Source organism: Lineus longissimus, chromosome 2, assembly GCF_910592395.1.
Source record: "Lineus longissimus chromosome 2, tnLinLong1.2, whole genome shotgun sequence".
In the NCBI taxonomy this organism is placed as follows: domain Eukaryota; kingdom Metazoa; phylum Nemertea; class Pilidiophora; order Heteronemertea; family Lineidae; genus Lineus; species Lineus longissimus.
The window spans coordinates 21,052,111-21,072,634 of NC_088309.1; the positions used below are offsets into that span (position 1 = coordinate 21,052,111).

Sequence of the window (20,524 nt, forward strand, 5' to 3'; positions counted from 1 at the left end):
ACTTTACGTAATAAATAACGAGTATTTCATTTCATGCGCCCAGAACCTAACACCTTCCAGGTATCGCATGGTGTGATTTTAGGCGGCAGATGACGAATGACGGGTAACAGCCAACGTATCAAAACTGAGCTTTCAATAGCCAATCGGAAAGTATTGCTGTGGCGAGGCTGTCAACTTTATCGCTGGTGTTGATGCGGACCTGTATATAAGGCTGCAATATACTTTTTTGAGACAGAATCGAAGCTTCAAGCGGAGACATCACATCTACCTGAAATATGGGCCTCCAGACAATCTTCATCAATGCTTTGAACGCCAGCAGATGTATATCCCGCCCGAGACGAAAAGTAAGACGGGCCGTCGAAGAGCCAGAGAGCTACAAAGTCGTCTTCCTGGGAGGGTCGGCTGTGGGGAAGACAAGTATCATCAAACGCCACTTCTACGACAAGCACAACTACAGCCACTCAATAACCATCGAAGACTTGTACAAGGAGAAGATCACAGTGGAGAATGTGCAGTTGGAGATGGACATCATCGACACCTCCGGGAGTGAGCATCTCCCGGCCTTGCGGCGGCAAGCGATACAGAAGGCTGACGCGATTGTGATCGTATACGCTTTAGATGATGCGGACTCCTTCATGGAGCTATTAAATCAGCTCCACGAAGTCATGAAATTACGAAACCCGATGCCATCCGTCGTCATCGTCGGCAACAAAGCTGACGTTTGCACACTAGACGAAAAGGAAAGGCAGAAAAGGCGTGACTACTTCATGAACGAATTAGACCTATTTTACGTCGAGTGTTCAGCTAGGGAAGGAACGAACGTGAACGAAGTGTTCGAAAAACAGCTCTTCACAGAACTTTTTACCAGCCAATCGGACAAGAAAAAGAGCAAAAGGGGATCATTCCAACAGTCAAAGCCCTTTTTTAGGAAACTGAAGAAGAGGTTTTCTTCCTTGCGGCGTTCGTGAATCCACTAACAGTGGATATCAAACATTGTTAGTGCCGCCTCTGATGGATAAAGTTAGGAGAATGAACTTTAACGTTTACATGAACATTTTTGCGTAAACTGAGTACTCGGACTGTTTAAATTTTTTTAACGATTTAAAAAACGAGGTAAAAATGAGTTCTCTTAAAATTACGCCAATATTGTTATGTACCGTGAGCAAATAGTGTTTATCGGGAACGCATTTTTGTTCGGAAGGTATTCAGGTCATGATGACGTCTGAAGAGGACCTTCGCTTTTTACACCGAATGTGTTACTGTATCCCACGTAAATAAAAGTGACTGATATTTTTGTAGAAAAGACTGAGCTTGTCACAATAAAAGAAAATCAAACAAATTGCATACTTGGCATTTATTGATATTGATCGTTGTAATCATGTTGTCGTTTTAATTGTTGTACAGTGTTATCTCTATCCGAGTTTTTTCCTTTCTTATTAAGACTTATATGCTAAAATACAAGTTTCAAAATTCCTGAACGAACGGTGTTGGCCTTTAATTGCCATTTTGCCCCATCGGTGAAACTAGCACAGGTCACCAAGCGACATGTATGCACAATTATTTGAGATGTACCAAAGTGCGCTCATATCCACAGGCGGGCTGGTCATCGTATGCAGGAGCGGACCTCAACACGGGCCCCACCATTTTCCCTCCAGCTTCATCGCGGTGACTGTAACAACAGCTGCGGATATATTCCAGGTTGCTCATGCAAAACATGCACATTCCATGACACCAGGATTATACATACATACCTGCCCTATCTTTGACAGAGCGATTCGGCTTATTCGCAATGAAGCGCCCGTACGAGACCCCGAGACGGTGAGTCTAGCATTCTTTCTTCCCTCTTTAATTTCAACAGAAAACGACACCTCGCCTATTCCTTTAGGCTGAAGTGGGACATGGCTGACGGTGTACCCTAGCTCTGCTGTATAGTTAAGACAAACTTAATTGTGAATACATTGGTATGTTGATCTCTCGTTGGGATGGGGATTGTTTCTCAATCAAAAAAGTTCGCCAAATTTTAGGCTGTCGTTCTTAGTATCTGCAGCAAATGTTCCGTGGTTATTTAGTATAGGCATCCACAGCAATCAAGGCGCCGCCATTCATAATTTTTCTATCAAAATGATGAAGAATTCAACTCGGACAGGTATACTATATATTCGACATATTTATTTATTTTTGTGATCGACAGAGATGTTGTAAAAATGCAGCTCGCTCAGAAGTCGGTATGGTATGCAGGGCCACGTTAACCGGCTGCATCAGAGGTACCCATCGTCATCATTACTTTTCGATTCAATTGTTTGTTATTAGGTTTTTCCCGTGAATACGATTTTGTGCCGCACTATCCAAACATGCAAACATAGCATGCGGAGTGAAATTTATGTGATTTTGCATGAAGTAAAAACTAACCGACAACACATCATGGAGGTATTATTAATAATACCTCCATGAACACATGTAACGTTTTCTTACATCACGCCGCAATACATCAAATTCAAAAAAATCTCAGGTGTTGCGAAATTCATGCTAACTCGCGTCAGTTCGAATTCACCTTCCCTTCCACTGCGATTTGAATCGCCCAGCGTGCATATGCGACAAACCTGCCTAATTGTTGCCAGACGTGTGGAACTTGGCGTATTATTTTAGCAAGAATCACTCTTATAGGTGTGTTTAAAACTGCCTAGATAATAGAGCACTCTATAGCGACCACGATAAACAGATTTCAAAGCATCACTGCAAATACGCCATTTAATTTCGCCATTTTATTGTTTCTGGACGTTGATATCGCATCAGTTTATTCCCCATCACTGTCTGTGTTTCAACACTGCATGCAGAGATGATTGTATATTCAACCTGAACGAGCATTAAGTTACAAGTGGTGATTATTCTTCATTACGACAGCAATTTTGGGCATATAGTAATTATCTTTTGTGATGGAGTTTTCATACGAGAATTAAAAAATAGAGCAATAACATACTAGGATCCAGTTATCATATGTTGTAAAGTGCGTTCTGGAAGGGAGGGAATTCCAAATGCTAACGCTTCTAAAAGAGTTATTGCCGTGAACAGACGAGACCACAATTAGATTTCTACGCCATTTTGCAGTTGATTTTACCATGTTTGACAGGCGTGTGGCTCTCAATATTTAATTTGGATATGGTATACTCATGCAACAACGCTTTCCGACCCTACAAAATACACGTAAAGACGATTTCTCTAGCGTGATAATCGCTTTAAAGGGACAAACCGTTCATATTCTTTGTATTTATTGGTGGCTCAAGAAGATAGAAATACACAATGCCGAAGTGCATTTATTCTGCATGCAAGTTCACGGAAACTTTGTATTTTGCAGTCTGAGCGTATTTACACAATTACATGCAGATTCTTTTTTTTTCTTTAAAGTTCGAGTTCATGTTTTGTTAACTCGTCCATTACGTGATAATTTACCATTAAATACATCTTGGCAACTAACACACTTTCACAAGTTTAAGCAATGTGTGAATTAAGGGTCTGACGATATTTGTCGTCTTGGTCATGTATCTTAGTTGCTCCCTACACACCTCTTCTGTTTTTGGATCGTGTTACCAAAAAGCAATAGGTTACAATCTTTACGGCTTACGCAAATGTCACTACCGACTCAGAAAACACCTACACCATGTTCACAGAATAGGCTACGAGAATCTGCTTAATTTGGATTGTGGAGGAGGCCTATTCCCAAAAGCAGACACCTTTTTAAAGGTCAAATTAGAGGCAATTAGTGTCTGACGACCTTTGATATCTTGGTCATGTATCTTAGTTGCTCCCTACACACCTCTTCTGTTTTTGGATCGTGTTACCACAAATCAACAGGTTACAATCTTTACGGCTTACGCAAATGTCACTACCGACTCAGAAAACACCTACACCATGTTCACAGAATAGGCTACGAGAATCTGCTTAATCTGGATTGTGGAGGAGGCCTATTCCCAAAAGCAGACACCTTTTTAAAGGTCAAATTAGAGGCAATTAGTGTCTGACGACAGTTGATATCTTGGTCATGTATCTTAGTTGCTCCCTACACACCTCTTCTGTTTTTGGATCGTGTTACCACAAATCAACAGGTTACAATCTTTACGGCTTACGCAAATGTCACTACCGACTCAGAAAACACCTACACCATGTTCACAGAATAGGCTTCGAGAATCTGCTTAATTTGCTTTTGGAGTAGGCCTATTCACAAAAGCAGACACTTTTTTAAAGGTCAAATTAGAGGCGATTAGTGCAACTCTGTGAGAGAAAGAAATATGTGAAAATTTTACCGAAGCAAACAGGAAATTTTGACAGCGAGGCATATTCATGTACAGGACATTTTGACGCAGAGCAGAAAGCTTTGACTTGCGACATGTCGAATAGTAGGCCTATCTCTCTCGCCTTGAATAGATTTGATAGCAAATAAAGTCAGTAAGGCTGTCTGACTTTGCGTAAATATTACGGGCGAACTTCATCTCGACCCCTAAGGTTACCCAGGTAAATATGCAAGGCCCCTTAAAACACAATTCCTAATACTATAAATTTTCAAATTCAGAATATACATAAAATGGGTTTTGCGCGTTATTTTTTCTAAGCTTTTTCTTGAGTTGATAAGTGCACAAGCTTAGCCATTTGGAACTACTCGGTTGTTCTTGAAACTTTTTTGAAAAGATGAAATGCAATTATTGAGTCCCGTTTCACCCTTACCCCCCTCACGACCGCAACAATATTTATCCAGTGAATTTCATCCGAACACATGCAAGGGGTATACCAGGAAGATACTCAGGTTCCCCGCAAATATACTGAACTTTCAGCGGCCTCCACCCATCACGCGCGTTGTCTGGAAGCTTAGCACTGTCTGTAAATTGACGGTCAAGATGCCGTCAAAACACAAGTTCCAGAACAAAAGAAATTCAAATACGGAAAATATTACACATATTGTTACAGCTTCTTAAAATGAACAATAACCAAAACCTGCCTTTTATGCCCCTGAAGCAACGCACCGACGTGCGTCACGCAGGAAGTAGAACTTCCGAACTCAGTAAACAAACCGTGTATTGAATGAACCCTGTGCATAATTTAGTATTCGATATAATGTGTTCCGCCAAGAAGATATTTTCAGTTTTAGACGGAATATCAATGACAATACAGCAACTGTTTAATCATATCTACCTATTTCTTCGGATTAAATGTCTGACGTGATGGAAACGTATGATATTGACGAGTGAGTAACTTTTGTTATTACATGTACACGTATATCCCCCCAAGCACACTGGTCCTACCTGCACCGTATCACGGAGCCCGAGGCCATTCAGTAATAGTGGTGTTCCGGTCAGTTCTGCCATTGTATGTTTACCTGATATATACCTTTGCAAATGGACATGTTCCTGACGAGTTTATCAGCAATATCCGGCCAGCAGCATGTGTTCGAAGGACCACCAGTGTGATAAAGATGTATTGACAATGCGACGTTCGATGAACAATCCTATCAGGAAAGCGTTCCTAAAACTGCCAATCAGATTCATCTTCTAGTCACATGTGCCTAATTAAATCAGAGACATCCCACTACAAACTATGTTAACAGCGCCGATTGCCCGCTCTTCAGTGGTAATCAGTGACAATTACCAATCTTTGAGGCAGCCTCGGGCAGTCGAAGTCGAGATCGATCAGGTCGAGGACGGCAGAGGCAGCTGAAGACATCCGAAGGGGAAATGAGGACACGCACTGGAATGCAGTGATTTGGTTGGTTGAGTCGTTGCCGAGTTGGTGATCGAACTTGGGAATGGGGGGACCCTTTCGCTGGTGCTCTAAATAGCAATCGTCTGCAAACATGTCATGTTAACGCCAGATAAAGTAACCATGATATTGGTTCTATTTGTCTTTTTGCTTTTGCCACTGTCAAACATGCTTCGAGTCGCTGTGACTTCATTTTTATCCAACGAGTTTGAGGCGAAACTTGGCGAGAATACTAACGCTGCCGCGAGTGCATGATGCACTAAATGAAGTGCCGATAGCGTTTAAGTTTCATCCCCAAATAGAGTAATACAGTGTATATTGGTGATAACCATAGCAGTAGGACTCGGGAAAAGCAATTCTCAAATAGGCAAGATACCAGTGGTAATTTTATCAATACGTTTTACTTTCTGCACTTGTATTTGAACATTATATCGCCGAAAAAGGCAGAAACATTTTGTATTTATTCTTCGGCTAGGTGACAATGCTTTTATAGCCAAGAAGCACATGGAGGTAAATGTCTGCGAGATCGCGTCACGGAGGTCTTTGAAATCCTTTATTAAAATAAAATTGAATGTTCTAGTTGGGTCGTTTATGATATCTCTAGGCCTTTCTGATGCAAAACTGAGTTCCGGACCCCCTGAGCCTCTTCTATTTTTGTTTGGGGGAGGAGCATTTAACCTGTGCACACCCCTACCTCAACCCGCTGTCTCACCAATGACGTAGATTGCAGGTTGTCTGTTATGATGAAATAACTCGAAGCGTCCAGAGAGGCTAATGTTTCATGTAATGTGCCAGAAGGTGAGACCTTTTTCAACTTGTAAATTAGGAGGAGAAACCATGATGAGGTGATAAACTTTACGATCATTTGCTGATAAAATCGAACAACAAAATAACTATTTGTTGAGAAGAGCTCATCAGGTCATGAGATCCATAAGGTGTTAACGTGAACTCATCCCCGCACTCTGGTTGTATAGCTTTGCCCTCCAATGAACAGTTTGTTACCAACGCAACAGTAATGGCAAGGATGCGCTGGACCTGTTGTTGAAGGAACAGGAAGTACTTAGTTTGGTAGTTTGGTTTGGTTTGGTTTACCAGCTAGATCTTCTACCTGACGAAGTTTTAAAATCTATGATTGAATGCCACATTAAGTTCATTAATTAGAATATCTTCCGTTAGGATATATTGAATTACAATAGCCGCTTCGTAAAAAGAGTAAAATCATAATACAGCTCACAAAATTGCTGTGCAAATAGTTTCGTATGACGACTAAATCGATGGAAATCTGTATTGGTACGTTATCGACTTGAACTGCCATCAAAGGTAATAGGAGAGCGAACCGCCCCAGGGTATCAGAAACACATTTTATAGAGTGAAAATCAAAGCTGTTTCAGTGGTTCTGAACTGATCACTTGCACCGAGTTACCGATTCATTGACTGAATCGTAGCTGTAACCAGGGTACGACATTTCGTACATTGACGAGGTTGTTTTGTTTGTTTTGAAGTGTATGTACCTTATACACGTACATTGCTTCTAAACATTCTGCATTCAAGTAAAGTTAGTTCACGCCGGCGGCGGGTACGGGTCTTTCTTTTCTGGCAAGCTTTTATCACTGTAAAGATATAACGCATGCGACAATACTGTGTTGTATGGCGTTTTCGTTAGGAGTGAGGCCTTTTCTAAACCCGTTGATAAAAAGCAATATAACCTGTACAAAAAATATAGCTGTCATATCTGCTAGTAATGGTTCTCTCAGCATCGTATATAGGCTATGCTTTTTGCTCGGATTATGAGCTATTTTTCTTTTACCAAGGAACTTGCTTTCTCAAGAAGCCATGGAGAAAAAAAATCGAATATGGACAAAAAAACATCGACCTTTCAATAAAGCAATATTTCTTTCATTACGACGCGTTCGCAACACGATTGCCATACTAATACTCGATTATACTTACCTATCGTGTCCACCTTAAATGGAGGCTAATAAATCAACTGAAGCAGAAGATGATTGTCTTTTGAAAGAGCAAGTCCCGATGTCAGACACACCGTGGCTCCCGTAAGGGCCTGTTCACAAAAAGTTAACGCACATGTAGTCACCTTTTTTCCAACTGCCTGCAGAAGATAGGATTATCCAAGGCCAAGTCTATTACCAATTACGGCAGCTCTCAGTGCCATGCGAGTCGACCGCTCCTAAATATCGACTCAATCTGCCATATGCAGTTTGTCATTGTGAGGTCTGGTCTCTTGGATTATTCAGAATATATAGACATGCGATAGGTAGAGGCAGATCTCTTGGTGATTCTGGTGACAGAGGATTAACTATCATGGCTGACATTTACGTGCGAGAGATGACCGGGGATTTTGATCTCTACCCGGCAGGCCCGCCGCGAAGGTAGGTACGATGCTTTCCTTTCACAGCCTATGGAACACGTGTATTATTCATCGCTGTTCTGCAGTCACATCGGTATCTTATTTGTAAGTCCGTATATAGTTACCATATCGAATGCGACCAGCTGTTCAAGGTGGTGTCTTTTGTTTCTTAAGATAGCGACATATAAGGGCGTAATGCCTTTTCATGCAAAATGTACTGTGGAATCTTTCTTTTTCACGACAATACAATTTTTTGGTAGTTTTTGTTTAAAACCTCAGCTTCTTTTTAATAGTACCTTATATGTGTAGTTGTTTTGCCCGTCATTCTGTTATGAGCAATTTGCAGATGTTTTGCTTTTATGTTTTAAAGTGATTTGCAAATTTTGCAGGTAAGTATCAATAATCTCCTATCGGTTTCTTTGAACATCGTGCCAGCCTACCGAGTCAAGAAGGCCTTAGTAATTCAGTGTACATATAGGTATTAACGCTAACCTACCCATTCTAAAATGACTATACCAATACAGTGTATACTGACTGGTCAAGTGTTGCAAAGAGTAGAAGTTGCAGAACCGAATCTAACTACATGTATATGGTAGTATGGAATGCATTGTATTGAATGCCAGTATGTTGAATTTCGACATCCGGGTGTTCGTATATTTATATATTTGAAAATTAGAATCCATATACCCCCGTAACGATATATGCCAGTGGCTCCAGATTTAGCGTTAGTAAGTCGCCATTCGGAAACTAGATTTCAAATATTTCTTTGCAAAGATCCCATCTCCCCGAAACGGGTGTCAATAATTCAATGGCCCCAGAATTGGTCTGAATTCGCATCTTCGAGCATCTATAGATTTCTTGGGGAGGGTCCCTGACCCCTTGCAATGGCGAGCCCAATCATCTGATTTATAACTCTCTTGCTATCCACTATCAAAAACCCTTATTACTACCCACTGTCATCGTTAACAACCATATTATCATCCGTTGTGGTGATCCTTACATGTGCATAGCTTGTCACCCCTATAAAAACAACAATATTACACATAATGAGTATGAAATATTCGTGACATTGGTTGCATGTTCGAGCCAACGACCATAAATCATATTTCGTAAGATACACTGTATGTCAATCGTGTTCATAAATCTCTGATTTATAGTCCATTTGGTAATCCAATAACATCGTCAAGATCATTATATAGATTGAGTTGGAGGGTGAAAATACTATATACATGCATAAGAAGAGCACATACAGTGCAAATTGGCCGGAGAAACAAACCGCAGGATAATCATGGATAAATTTGTGTTTAAAAACACATCACTCGAAAAAAAGCTGTGATGAATCCTTTACAAAATCTTGAATGAAAAAATGGTCAAGACAACCTCAAATTAATAGAATTTTCGTAGATTCGTCATGAAATATACTAGTTTATAAGTATAGTTTTCATAGAGTCGCCGACGAGTCTATATAACGTGTTACCCTATGTAAACCCGTGCCAGCTGATGAGCTCCCTGTTTAGTACACTGATTTATAACCCTCGTGTACCCGTTTATTACCATTATGAGTGCCACTGTCGACCGAATGATACCATCTGATGGATGGTTGTAACAGCTCAAAGGTGTTGCCTCTGTCATGCTGTGAGTTCAAGAATATGAGCTTTAGCCGATAACGACTTTGATTTCCAAGTTACCCTTGGCATTACATGTTCCCCTTATGAATTCCACGGTCGTCATCTCTTGCTAATGATATCCTGCTGATGGTGATGGACGACCTTGTGATGATATGGTGAACATCAAGGACCTTTAGTGATACAACAACAGTCATTCAGGCTTGCTGTGAGTATCTAGATGTACAACAGTTCTATTTATTTAAAAACAAACAAAAGGAAAGGAAAGGAAAAGTATGCTGTCTTCTCTTAATGCAAGTAATATTCTTTTCTTATCGTTATTATATCTACCAACCATCTTAGGCCGTCGTTTTGCACTCTGGACAAGACAACACACTAGTCCTACCATATATACTTTTACATTGTGCACAATGGTGGCCAAGCGTATATTCGACGTGGGCTCGTCGAACCCTTTGTCCTGGCATTTAATAGGTATATGAGGGACATAAACAATGCCAGTTAAGACCAGAACACCCCTGCATGGGGCATTGGGCTGGTCCAGTTCAATTAAACGCCTGAATGGCCAGAACAGTCTCGCGCGCTTTCAAGTGCAGACCGAATGAGTCGGTCGGTGCTCCTTTAACCCTTGTTTGACATGTAACCTTGTGGATTACACTATTACCGAATGATATCCTTTTCCACAAGAACGTCCCCGAAAGGCGCTTTCCCGATGGACTAAAATAGGATCATGATTTATAAATCTCATGTACCACGTTCCACTTATGAATTTTACTACCACATATGCCGATTGATAGCTGTTTTATAGTGATGGACGACTGGAAAATGATCTCTCGTTCTCAGTTTAAAGTAAATGAACCTAAGAACCCAATGACACACCAAGCACCCATGTTGGCTGTTCGTGACAGCCGTTATTGAAGACGCGGGTGAGAGATTAAAGATTTGATTAGCAGGCATTCTGTTGGCGCCAGCTATGTTATTTGTACCACAGCACTGGTATCCACGTTTTTCGACAGTGCATGACGTGGTTCACTGCATGGTCTTCCCATCTTGTCCCTCAATGCATTGACATTGCTCGGCTTCCAGACTACGCGCGTATGGGCGGAGGCTACGGAGGCAATAGCGCTGGAAGTTCAGCATGACTTCCTATCGTCGATGAAGCCGCACATCAAAAACTGATATGTTGCCATGAATTCATATCCGCAATAGTCATTATTTATCACGTAATAACGGTTCAATCTACAATAATATGCATGGAGTTACCATTGTCTGAACTATGATTTAGTTGCCGTTGTATAGTTTTATTACTTTGGGTATTATCTTAAGCAATTTCTCGATTGCGTAAGACGTCATGCCGATTCTATATAACATGTTTTATGGGGCTGAAAAACATATAGGCCAATTGTTTACCGAATAATTCTGTAAACCAGTAGACTATTACCACAGTTGATCGTGAAAATCATTTGTCTCTTGTTCTTTAACTCATATCCTATATCAAAAACCTATGTTGGCGGACACCTCTCTACTACGATACGTACATATTATATAGACCTCGAACAGATTCAAAGCCAACTGCCCAATAACATCGAGTCCGTGTCGACGACAGTCGAATCGGTTCAGCGGTGCACAACATACCTCGAGGCAAACTCGATAAGTTTGAACGCCATTCTCTGTGGCTGGTATGATGGAAGTTTGACGTCAGTTGACAACCCGCGCTATTTGTAGTACTGTGTACACTCAGTATACACTGTAAGACGTTGGCATTAACATTCCTCGTGTACGAAACAACAGAATTTTACAAACAAGGGGTTCGCCTCTCAAAAAAGTTATATATTTTTTAGTACAATGTATGTACGTTATTCACCATCTGTAAAAATTCCTATCTCACTGGCAATATATTGGTGTACAAAATACATTAAGTGTAACTGCCTTACACAGAATCTGAGCTAGGCAATTCTAGCTGGCAGAGGCAGTTTGAGCAAGTTTCAATTTTTTGACAGTCTGCCTCATGCCTGAATTACCATGGTTACTAGCAATGAGTGTGATACCCTTTATCAACAGCAAATTTAGCATTTTTTTCGGTTTATTCACTATGTCACAAATGAATTGAGTTACTTTGTCAAAGAGGTGAAAAATGTCTAAGTCAGTGATTCTGACAATCATTTTGCCTATCTCAGGCTGTAATACTGCCGAAGTCATATAAAAATTGCCTAAAGGTCACTGGGGGCTGATATGTTATAAAATTTCATGTTCATTTTATTTGCATTTTCATTGTATTCAAAACTATGTTTCCAAATATATTCATGAATAAATATAGATTTATTAGCATATGGGATTGTTTTTTTCGTTGTTCTCAAACAGGGAAAAATGAGATAGGCAATATGTCAGGAGCGTGTCCATGTGTTATCCCCGAGCAGTGTCTGCCTGCAACTTTTGTCTAAAAGGTTATCCCATGTATAGTTCAGAACAAAATCTGCATGGGCCAAGCTGCATCATCAGCGGGGCTAAACAGTTTGTCCTCCAATGCCGGCGAGGCAATTTTCTCACGAAAGCAATGAACCTTGAATTCCTCTGACAACACCGGCTCAATCGATGTTCAATACTGGAGGCTAATTGAGGAGATTGTAGCTCAATCTGTGGCTGTCGTATAACGCAGCGAGGCCGATGGCAGTCTGCGATGGAGGTGGTTGGCTGTGCAGAGATTAGCTCTTGTCAGCACAATGCACATGTTGCAGCTGATTGCTTGGTAGATGTAATTTTTTTGTGGTATTGATTTAAGATTACTTTTCATTGTGAAATTGCTGTGGAAAAGTGGGAATTTAGGTCGATAGGACTAGGAGCGAGCGGGCTTCCTTTTACGACATTTCGACATTTAAAACTTTTACACTGGCTTGGCTGCTGATTGCCGCTGCTGCAAAGAAAAAAAGTTGCTCGATGGTCTCCTCAATGGATATGTAGATGACTGGCACAACACGTTAATCAGGAGATGTCAAAATCCCCTGCTGCGCCGAACCTGTGAACGGAATGATTGTAATCAACTTGGTCTTTAATTACCGTCTTTGAATGGCAAGAGTCCAACCGAGATAGTTCAAAAGCATGGGCGCTTTTTCAGAAAAATCACGAAAGACGTTACTTATACATTCATGTACTGGTATGAACATGTACGTCATCTTTCTTCCAATGTTGTATTAACCTAACGCTCCAGAAATGATGTATGTCTACTCTGAGAGTCATTTTCTTATTATCTTATTCCTTCTGCGTCGTGATTGCTTGATTATCAACCTATCGTCGAAACATAAATCAATAACAAACTAGGTATCTCTTACGGATCATCTTCGTGATGATGAATTTTCCTGCAAGGCTTCGTGTTAGACATAGGAGCCAGTGCACTGACGGTGAAAAAACCCGCTCTGGACACGAAATTGAGCTATTGGTATGACATCTGATTGTGATGAGGATATGACAGCAATTATGAAATTTGATACATGTAGTAGATTGCAGTGAGTGACGTCAGACTTATATTACAGTTTAGCGTGGTGTTAACGTATTCAAAGTCCCTAAATATCCACTGTGCCTTCAGGTATCGAAATGACGTCTGCCCAACGCGGCTGAAATATTACGTTATTTTGGGTGGACACTTCCCTGGCACATTGGAGAACAAAGAAGAAGGTTAATGGACTCGACTTTCCTATCATATCACGCTCCCCGCTGTCCACAGTGATTGTGGATCCCCGCCTCTTTAGAGACTGAGTATAACGCTGGTGTATTATGTGTGTTTCTGTGAGTTTCCCTCTGAAACAGATGAAGCCTCGAATGTCTCGAATGTATAGATCTCATCACTGCATAAGATTCTACCAAAGTGACACGTTCCCGGATTGCTTCGAAGCTTATCTACATATAATAAGAAGAATTATATTAGCTTCGTTCTCTAGTTGTCCCCTCAGTGATTTGTGTTGAGCTATTTCAAGCCATCTCATCGCTGTATTGTGTACAGAGGGAGTAATCAGTTATGGAAAGTAATCAGTAATCCGAAGGTTATTAATTTGAGCGGTGTCCACCGTAGGTCATCTTGATACACAAGGTTCCGAGATTACAGTCCTTTCACGATTAGACATATTCAGAGTAGGATGGTTACGAGCCGACCTCAGTGTTGCATCATATCAATTTCGTAATGGTGATGGCCCGTTGACCGAGGTGCAAGAACAGCAAGGACAACTATTGCGTCTTCTAATCACATTTGAGGCAGCGTCTTATTTCATGATACGATATGTACAGCAAATGCATGGCATACAGGCCAAATGCAAATCACATGTTCAACACAAGCAAGCCAATCCACAACGAACCAACTTTCTTCTATAAGTTCATTGTGAGGGAAGCCAAACATTGACTACGAGGACATGTCTCGATATCAGGTATCACTGATATACTCTTCAGAAAGGGCAGATCTAAAGGTCATTTATGTGCCAGTGCAGTGGACGCCGCCATCTTGTAACCTGACAGAGTCTACGACTGGATCCACTATTACTTGTGCGAAATGTCTTTTTCTTTGTAAAGTTTGAATAGTCCTGGTTCTCACAAGAACGACAATAATGTTATCATCGGGGAATTTCGATTCTGTTCGGGTGCTTCCTGTATGCGAAATTTTTTTCTGCAGGATACTTCTGCCACAGTGTACATCTGACAGCCAATCACAATTGGCGCGATCTTTGACGTCACACTGTTTATTTATGCATGATAATGCAAATACAATGGACGATACCGAGTCGCATGCCGAGTGCCACTTCAACTGTGAATGTGACAATAGTTCATTTTCTGACCCCAATTATGCTCAACTCAAGGTTTGTGTCGTAGTGTTTAGGAATGAATTGCACAGATTCATTGTAAAATTGATGATATTATGCGTACAAAAGAGGCATCAGCTGATCTGATCGCTACATTGCAGTGCATGCATTGATTAGTGAAATTTTAAGGGGTAGTGACACTGACAGTGTTGCCAATGTTGATAATTATTAAAGGGACAGTGTATCCGATGTCTCGCGATTTGTGAAATTTTAAGGGGCAGTGACACTGACAGTGTTGCCAATGTTGATAATTATTAAAGGGACAGTGTATCCGATGTCTGCTGTTTGTTGAAGGTATCAGGCCTATTTTGGTAGTTTGAACATTGTTGAAGGGCCATTGTATAAAACACATTTTGACAAGCAAACAAAATAAATTGAATGGTGGCGCCACCTATGCATATACAGCAGAACTAGTTACACGGTTGACAGATAAACATTCAACCTCGGCTATTTTGCCGAGCACAGTGCGCCTTTAACAGACAAGTCCAATAAATACAGTCCACTCGACATTGACGACAATGAAAATACATGTTAAGATACTGCAGATAAATATATTTTAGCTAATATACTCCTCTAACCATTTGCTAACTTGTTCTTTCCAAGATTATCAGAACACGTGGCATTGTTGACATTATTGCGCCATGTGGAAAGATGATGTCAACAAAGACACGTGCTTGCCTTGAATTCTGATTGGCTGTCAGATGTACACTATGGCAGAAGTATCCTGCAGAAAAAAATTTCGCTTCCTGTATGCCAATACCTCTTGTTGATTGGCTATCCCACCGATGACGTAACCAGCATTGTGTCTGACATTCGCAGAACCTGTACATGTTCATTCCTGGTTGTAAGAACGTTAGATATACTCTACCTGTTGGAACATTGCAGTGTTCGTAACCCCCCCCCAGCACTAAACTTCCCAAACAAATGACCGAACCATTAAGGTTGAGGGCATGAAAATAAAATTCTTGCAATAATGTATAAAGTAAATTAAAGGTATATACATGTATTCTAATGCGGAATTCTTTGACACTCCTTATCAATATACACAGGGCATTGCGAAATCAGTGGTGGCCCCAGAAATTTACAAATGGGGATTTCCCACTTTTCTTTTTGCATGCGTATCTGCCTACAGGTCAGTCGATGGTACATGTTCTATTTCAAAATCAGTAGACGGTGTTAGTGCGCAGTCTTTCTAGGTCATTGGCCGCGACATGATAGTATACCATGGATCCCAACCTTCCTTCTGATGTCACCGCCGATGCTGCATGCGACACCGGCTCCTTCGCACTACGTAGATGGGCTACGTACTACGAAAGCGTTGGATCTTCCTCAGAGAATGATAGTGGCATTCAGTCCCTCGGAAAGGGAGTTCAGGACCTGTATATTGATATCACCAGATTTGATAACAAGCGCCGAGGAAAGAGGGGAGGCGATACGAAGGAGACGCCAAAACGCCAATGCTATGATTCGGGTGTTGGTGATAGCCTCAAGGCAGCCGTTTCACTCGGCAGCAAGCACGGCGACGTAAGCATCGGTGCCTTTTCGAGACTTCGGGGGTAAGTCAGAAGTGCTCCGAAAATGGATAATTATAACAGACTCTCTCTATTCATTTATGCTGAGAAGTCTCATTTCGAAACATCACCAGGCCACATGACCTTGTTTCAAGGGTTTTACAATGATAAGTAGGCCGATTTGGTTTAAAACTTAGTATCATCTGTACTGCGCAGTGTTGTAAATAAATACATGTTGGCTTTCATGTTTGCTGTGACATATATTCCAGCCCATTAGCTTGTCCTAATCGTCTTAGATCATACTCGTGCAGTAGTTAAAAATTGCATAACGTTTCTGTAACTAGACATGGGTTTTCCCCAATAATTGTACCGTTCATCACCTGAGATTGGTCTTAAAATTGGCTACGAAGTTCAAGATTTAGTGTCCTAATACGAAACAGTACATGTTTTTAATGTAATAATAGATTGCACACCGCGAATATCTACACTCGACCCAGCTCGTTTGCTCTCGGTCCCTATATAGATTAAACAAGGTACTGCGTCTAATTCAACACCTTATTAACCTATAGTATGTAATGAGTTAATTGTGGCCTGTTTGAGAAAACTGGTAAATTTAACGCAATCCGAAAATTACTAGACTTCCTATCACATTACATGTGACTTAAAGTAACACGCAGTTTCACTTTACCTTTTATAAAGTAGCTCCCAAAATATCAACAAAGAAAACATTGGTAACATTGAAAACATAAGTAACACGCAGTTTCACTTTACCTTTTATAAAGTAGCTCCCAAAATATCAACAAAGAAAACATTGGGCATGGTGGAATAGATGAAGGATTTGAATCGATTATTAGGGAAAAAGCGGAAGAAAACGACATTGCTGTGCTTTTTGCAAGAAATGCAGAAGGTGACACGTAAGTTAATCAAATCAGATCAAGTTTCTCTCCTGTGAATCATGTGAACCCCTCCCATAAATTCTTAATTTATTATACTCATAGGCTATGTTTTGATGATTTAAAAATATTGCGCCATGGCAGCCTCTAAAAAGTATATATATCAATTTGTTTGTTCACAATCATTATCACACGATCACAACTCGGAAGATGTCAGGTGGCCAGACATATTTATTGCATTGCATTGAGATAGTTCTTAGAGGTTAGGCCTCCAGCTATTCTTGCCATATATACATATATTAACAATATCCCTATCACCTCACAATTAACAATTGAACATACACAATGATGGCGATGGATTTTTTTAAAAATTGCAGACCACTCCACATATTCATAATCCACGAGCTCCTGAAGGCAATCGTTTGCATCATTGGCTTTGCCTGCTCACCATGCCAACTGGACATCGTCAACGACATGCAACAATCGCCACTAATCCTCGCAGCAATGACGAGACAAGCTCGGGTTGTACGGGCACTCCTTATAGCAGGCGCCGATCTGCTTCTGCCCGACCGCCACGGCAATTCGGCGTTACACATCGCCTCAAGAAACGGAGACCTACAAACATTAGAAGCGCTGGCGAAACCTGTCAGCCTAAGGGAAGCCCAAGATGGGAAATATGTTCAAAAGACAAGAAAGATTGAGCAAGAAGTGAAAGCGAAAAATTACGATGGTATGATTGGATTTTTGGTGTAGTGACACCATATTCCGACAGGGAAGAGGGGTGCCTACATAACAAAAGCTACTCGTGTTTTTAGCTTAACCGGTAATAGATGGGTCTCTTGCTTCCCCCGGTACTGGGAGGTCTCATTCGAAAGACGTAGCAATTGGAAGCGAAGTGTACTTTCCCTAGGTACCAAGCCTTATTGGATATCAAAAACACGATGTCACCATTGAGGCCATGTAGTTCTTGATCTGCTGTCACATTTTATAGCGTGTCTTTCTGGTGCAATCCACGTATAACTTAAGCTCATCAATGCTATTTTGAACATTCGTATAGGGTACTCACCAATCCACCTCGCAACGTTAGAAGGTCATCTTGACATTTTGACACATCTTGTTGAAATTGGAGCAGACGTCGATGAAATGGTATGTTCTAAACAATCTGATCAGCTATAACGATAGCGAAGTTTCCACGATAAAGAAAAAAATGGCAACAGTTTTTGTCCCAAATTGTGGTAGCGCTAACCATAACGTCTTTGCCATTCTAACGAATTTGTAATGTCATTTAGTCGGTCACATTGTGAAAAATGATTTCTTTTACAGGAAGGAAAGGCTGGGCTTCGTCCAATACATTTGGCAGTGGCAAATGAAGACAGGGAAACTATCAAACATTTAGTTGAAGAATGCTTGGTTGACATCGATGCCACAACCTTCTACGGACTTTCTCCCATAGAGCTTGCAAATGAGAGAGGGCTCTATGACGTAGTTGTCTACCTGGCCAACTTTGGCGCCTATAGAACTGTCATCGAGGTTCCAGAATTCACGGACCTAGATGAACAGTCTGACGAAGAAATAGAGGTACGAAATATCGGCACCATGCAGTAAATTTTTGCGTTTGGCGTGCGAACTTTTGACAATAAGACGCCGAAAAATCTCCGACTTTGAAATTCGAGTTACGTTGTATTTTTAAAAAAAAAATATTTCTCGATTGATGTAAGGCACTGTGGCACCCTACATTTTTAGGGTGAAAAGTGTGATGCTGGGAATACAGAAGAGTCTGCACGAAGGGTGCCAAATCTTTCAAAAGGCGAGTCGCATGGCAGGAGGCACAACGGCGATAAAATTGTATTGTACGCCAAAAACTATGGTTTATGTATTCCGATATATTGCCATAAGTGACATGTTTATTATCAATTCAAGCAAATCCTCTTCGTTTCAGAGTGAGTTTGCTGACCTGCAGATAAACGGCCAATCGGTCTTTAAGATTTGAAGCGAAGCTGAATTTTCAAGAAGGCTCCATATGTACATGTATATCGTAGATCCACACTCAATATATTCACACCCCCAATATCAGTCAACATGGAGAGAATTATACTTGTTGCGGACGGAAACAAATTCGTGCTTCTACAGCATATACTTAGTATTTAAAGTTGATTGTCACACACACTTTAAGTCCATTAATAAAAAACAAATATTCGTAATCTGGTAGTTCCTTTTGCATCAACGGTGAAATTAGTGAAAATGGTAGTGAAATTAACTATTAAATAGTTGTTCTACAGTGTAGCTAAAAAGTAGTAAAAACCAGGAGACTGGTTAAGAATTACTACATGTATATCGATAGTTCACATGATCGGTGCAAAAGGAACTACCATAGTGGTGAAAATTACAACATTGTATAAAAAAGCTATTTTGGCTAATGTCTGCTTCAAGGATCATGGATTCTGATATAAAATAACAATTTTATGAATGATAAGCCACTTCTATCTGAGTAATAGGCCTTAACAGCGATTGCGTGAGTTGCATTACAATACATTTATACAATATGATATCTAGCTAGACATGGTCTTGGAAAAGCTTATTACACAAAGCATACGATGTCAAGTCATGATCCGGATGTTTGCTAGGCCATGCACTATGCACAGGTCCTTGAATCAAGTGTCCGGCAGTAATTATGGGTTGAACGTAAAATGTTAACGTAGAAGAGTGGGAGCAAGAAATCGACAGAGGTCTTCAGAGAGACGGTAAGGGGTTAAAAAGGTCTTGGGTACATGTACAACAGGGAGCAAGAAATCCCAATACGTCTCAAAGAGACTCTTCTATGCACTGGACGTCTGTTGAGACTTCTCTTTCATCTACATTATTCCTTCATGGACAGTTTACAATGTCTTTACCGCCTTGATTCGGTGCCCTTTATGGGAGTCGTGCAACATAATGCAACCGCAGATATGCCAAGAGCAGAACATTATAATGTTATAGGAAATACATGTATGGCATGGGGACATGGGGAACAAGTACATTGTATACTTCTTCCCCATGCCATACATGCATTTCCTATAACGGATATCTCCTATTATATGTGTGGTATCATAGAATTTCTTCAATAAATTGAGGAGAAAAAAATAGTTTTTCTCGAGCTATCGTTTGTTTGTGTTTTTCCTTGTTCACTATAATAATTGGGGCTATTCGATAGGAGTATTTCCACCATATCGCTTTCATTAAAATGATGTGAATCCATGTTCTTACATGTACATCATGCTCTACACTGTACAACAGTCTATCGTAGCGCTTTACGGTATTTTCCCAGCGTAAACAACTTTCTCAGTTGTTTCGTTCCTTGTTCACTTATTTTGGGGCTATTCGATAGGAGTATTTCCACCATATCGCTTTCATTAAAATGATGTGAATCCATGTTCTTACATGTACATCATGCTCTACACGGAACAACAGTCTATCGTAGCGCTTTACGGTATTTTCCCAGCGTAAACAACTTTCTCAGTTGTTTCGTTCCTTGTTCACTTATTTTGGGGCTATTCGATAGGAGTATTTC

At 40.6% G+C, this 20,524-nt stretch overlaps 3 protein-coding genes across 6 annotated transcripts in view; all 3 read left to right on the plus strand.

Moving 5' to 3' along the window:
- Positions 1-275: 275 nt before the first annotated feature.
- Positions 276-968, plus strand: LOC135483004 (ras-like protein 2). The gene has a single exon (XM_064763494.1). It carries the CDS (start codon positions 276-278, stop codon positions 966-968), a length of 693 nt encoding a protein of 230 aa, XP_064619564.1.
- A 619-nt stretch (positions 969-1,587) lies between these two features.
- Positions 1,588-20,524, plus strand: part of LOC135482823 (glutathione hydrolase 1 proenzyme-like) — a 47,535-nt gene continuing 28,598 nt past the window's right edge. The window contains exon 1 of one of the 3 annotated variants that reach the window (XM_064763233.1): positions 1,588-1,818. In XM_064763233.1, coding sequence (XP_064619303.1) covers positions 1,790-1,818 — 29 coding nt within the window. In that variant the 5' untranslated portion in view covers positions 1,588-1,789. Of the gene's footprint in view, positions 1,819-5,166; positions 5,234-7,898; positions 8,133-20,524 lie in introns of those variants that run through there. The other 2 variants (XM_064763232.1, XM_064763230.1) reach the window with 2 other exon arrangements.
- LOC135482822 (NF-kappa-B inhibitor cactus-like) lies at positions 15,724-20,099 on the plus strand. 2 transcript variants are annotated; one of them, XM_064763226.1, is made up of 6 exons: positions 15,724-16,129; positions 16,867-16,998; positions 17,355-17,707; positions 18,035-18,123; positions 18,301-18,555; positions 18,917-20,099. In XM_064763226.1, exons 1-6 carry the CDS (start codon positions 15,798-15,800, stop codon positions 18,965-18,967), a joined length of 1,212 nt encoding a protein of 403 aa, XP_064619296.1. In that variant the 5' UTR covers positions 15,724-15,797; the 3' UTR covers positions 18,968-20,099. The 2 variants fall into 2 exon arrangements, with proteins under 2 accessions (XP_064619296.1, XP_064619297.1); XM_064763227.1 differs by having other exon boundaries at positions 16,870-16,998.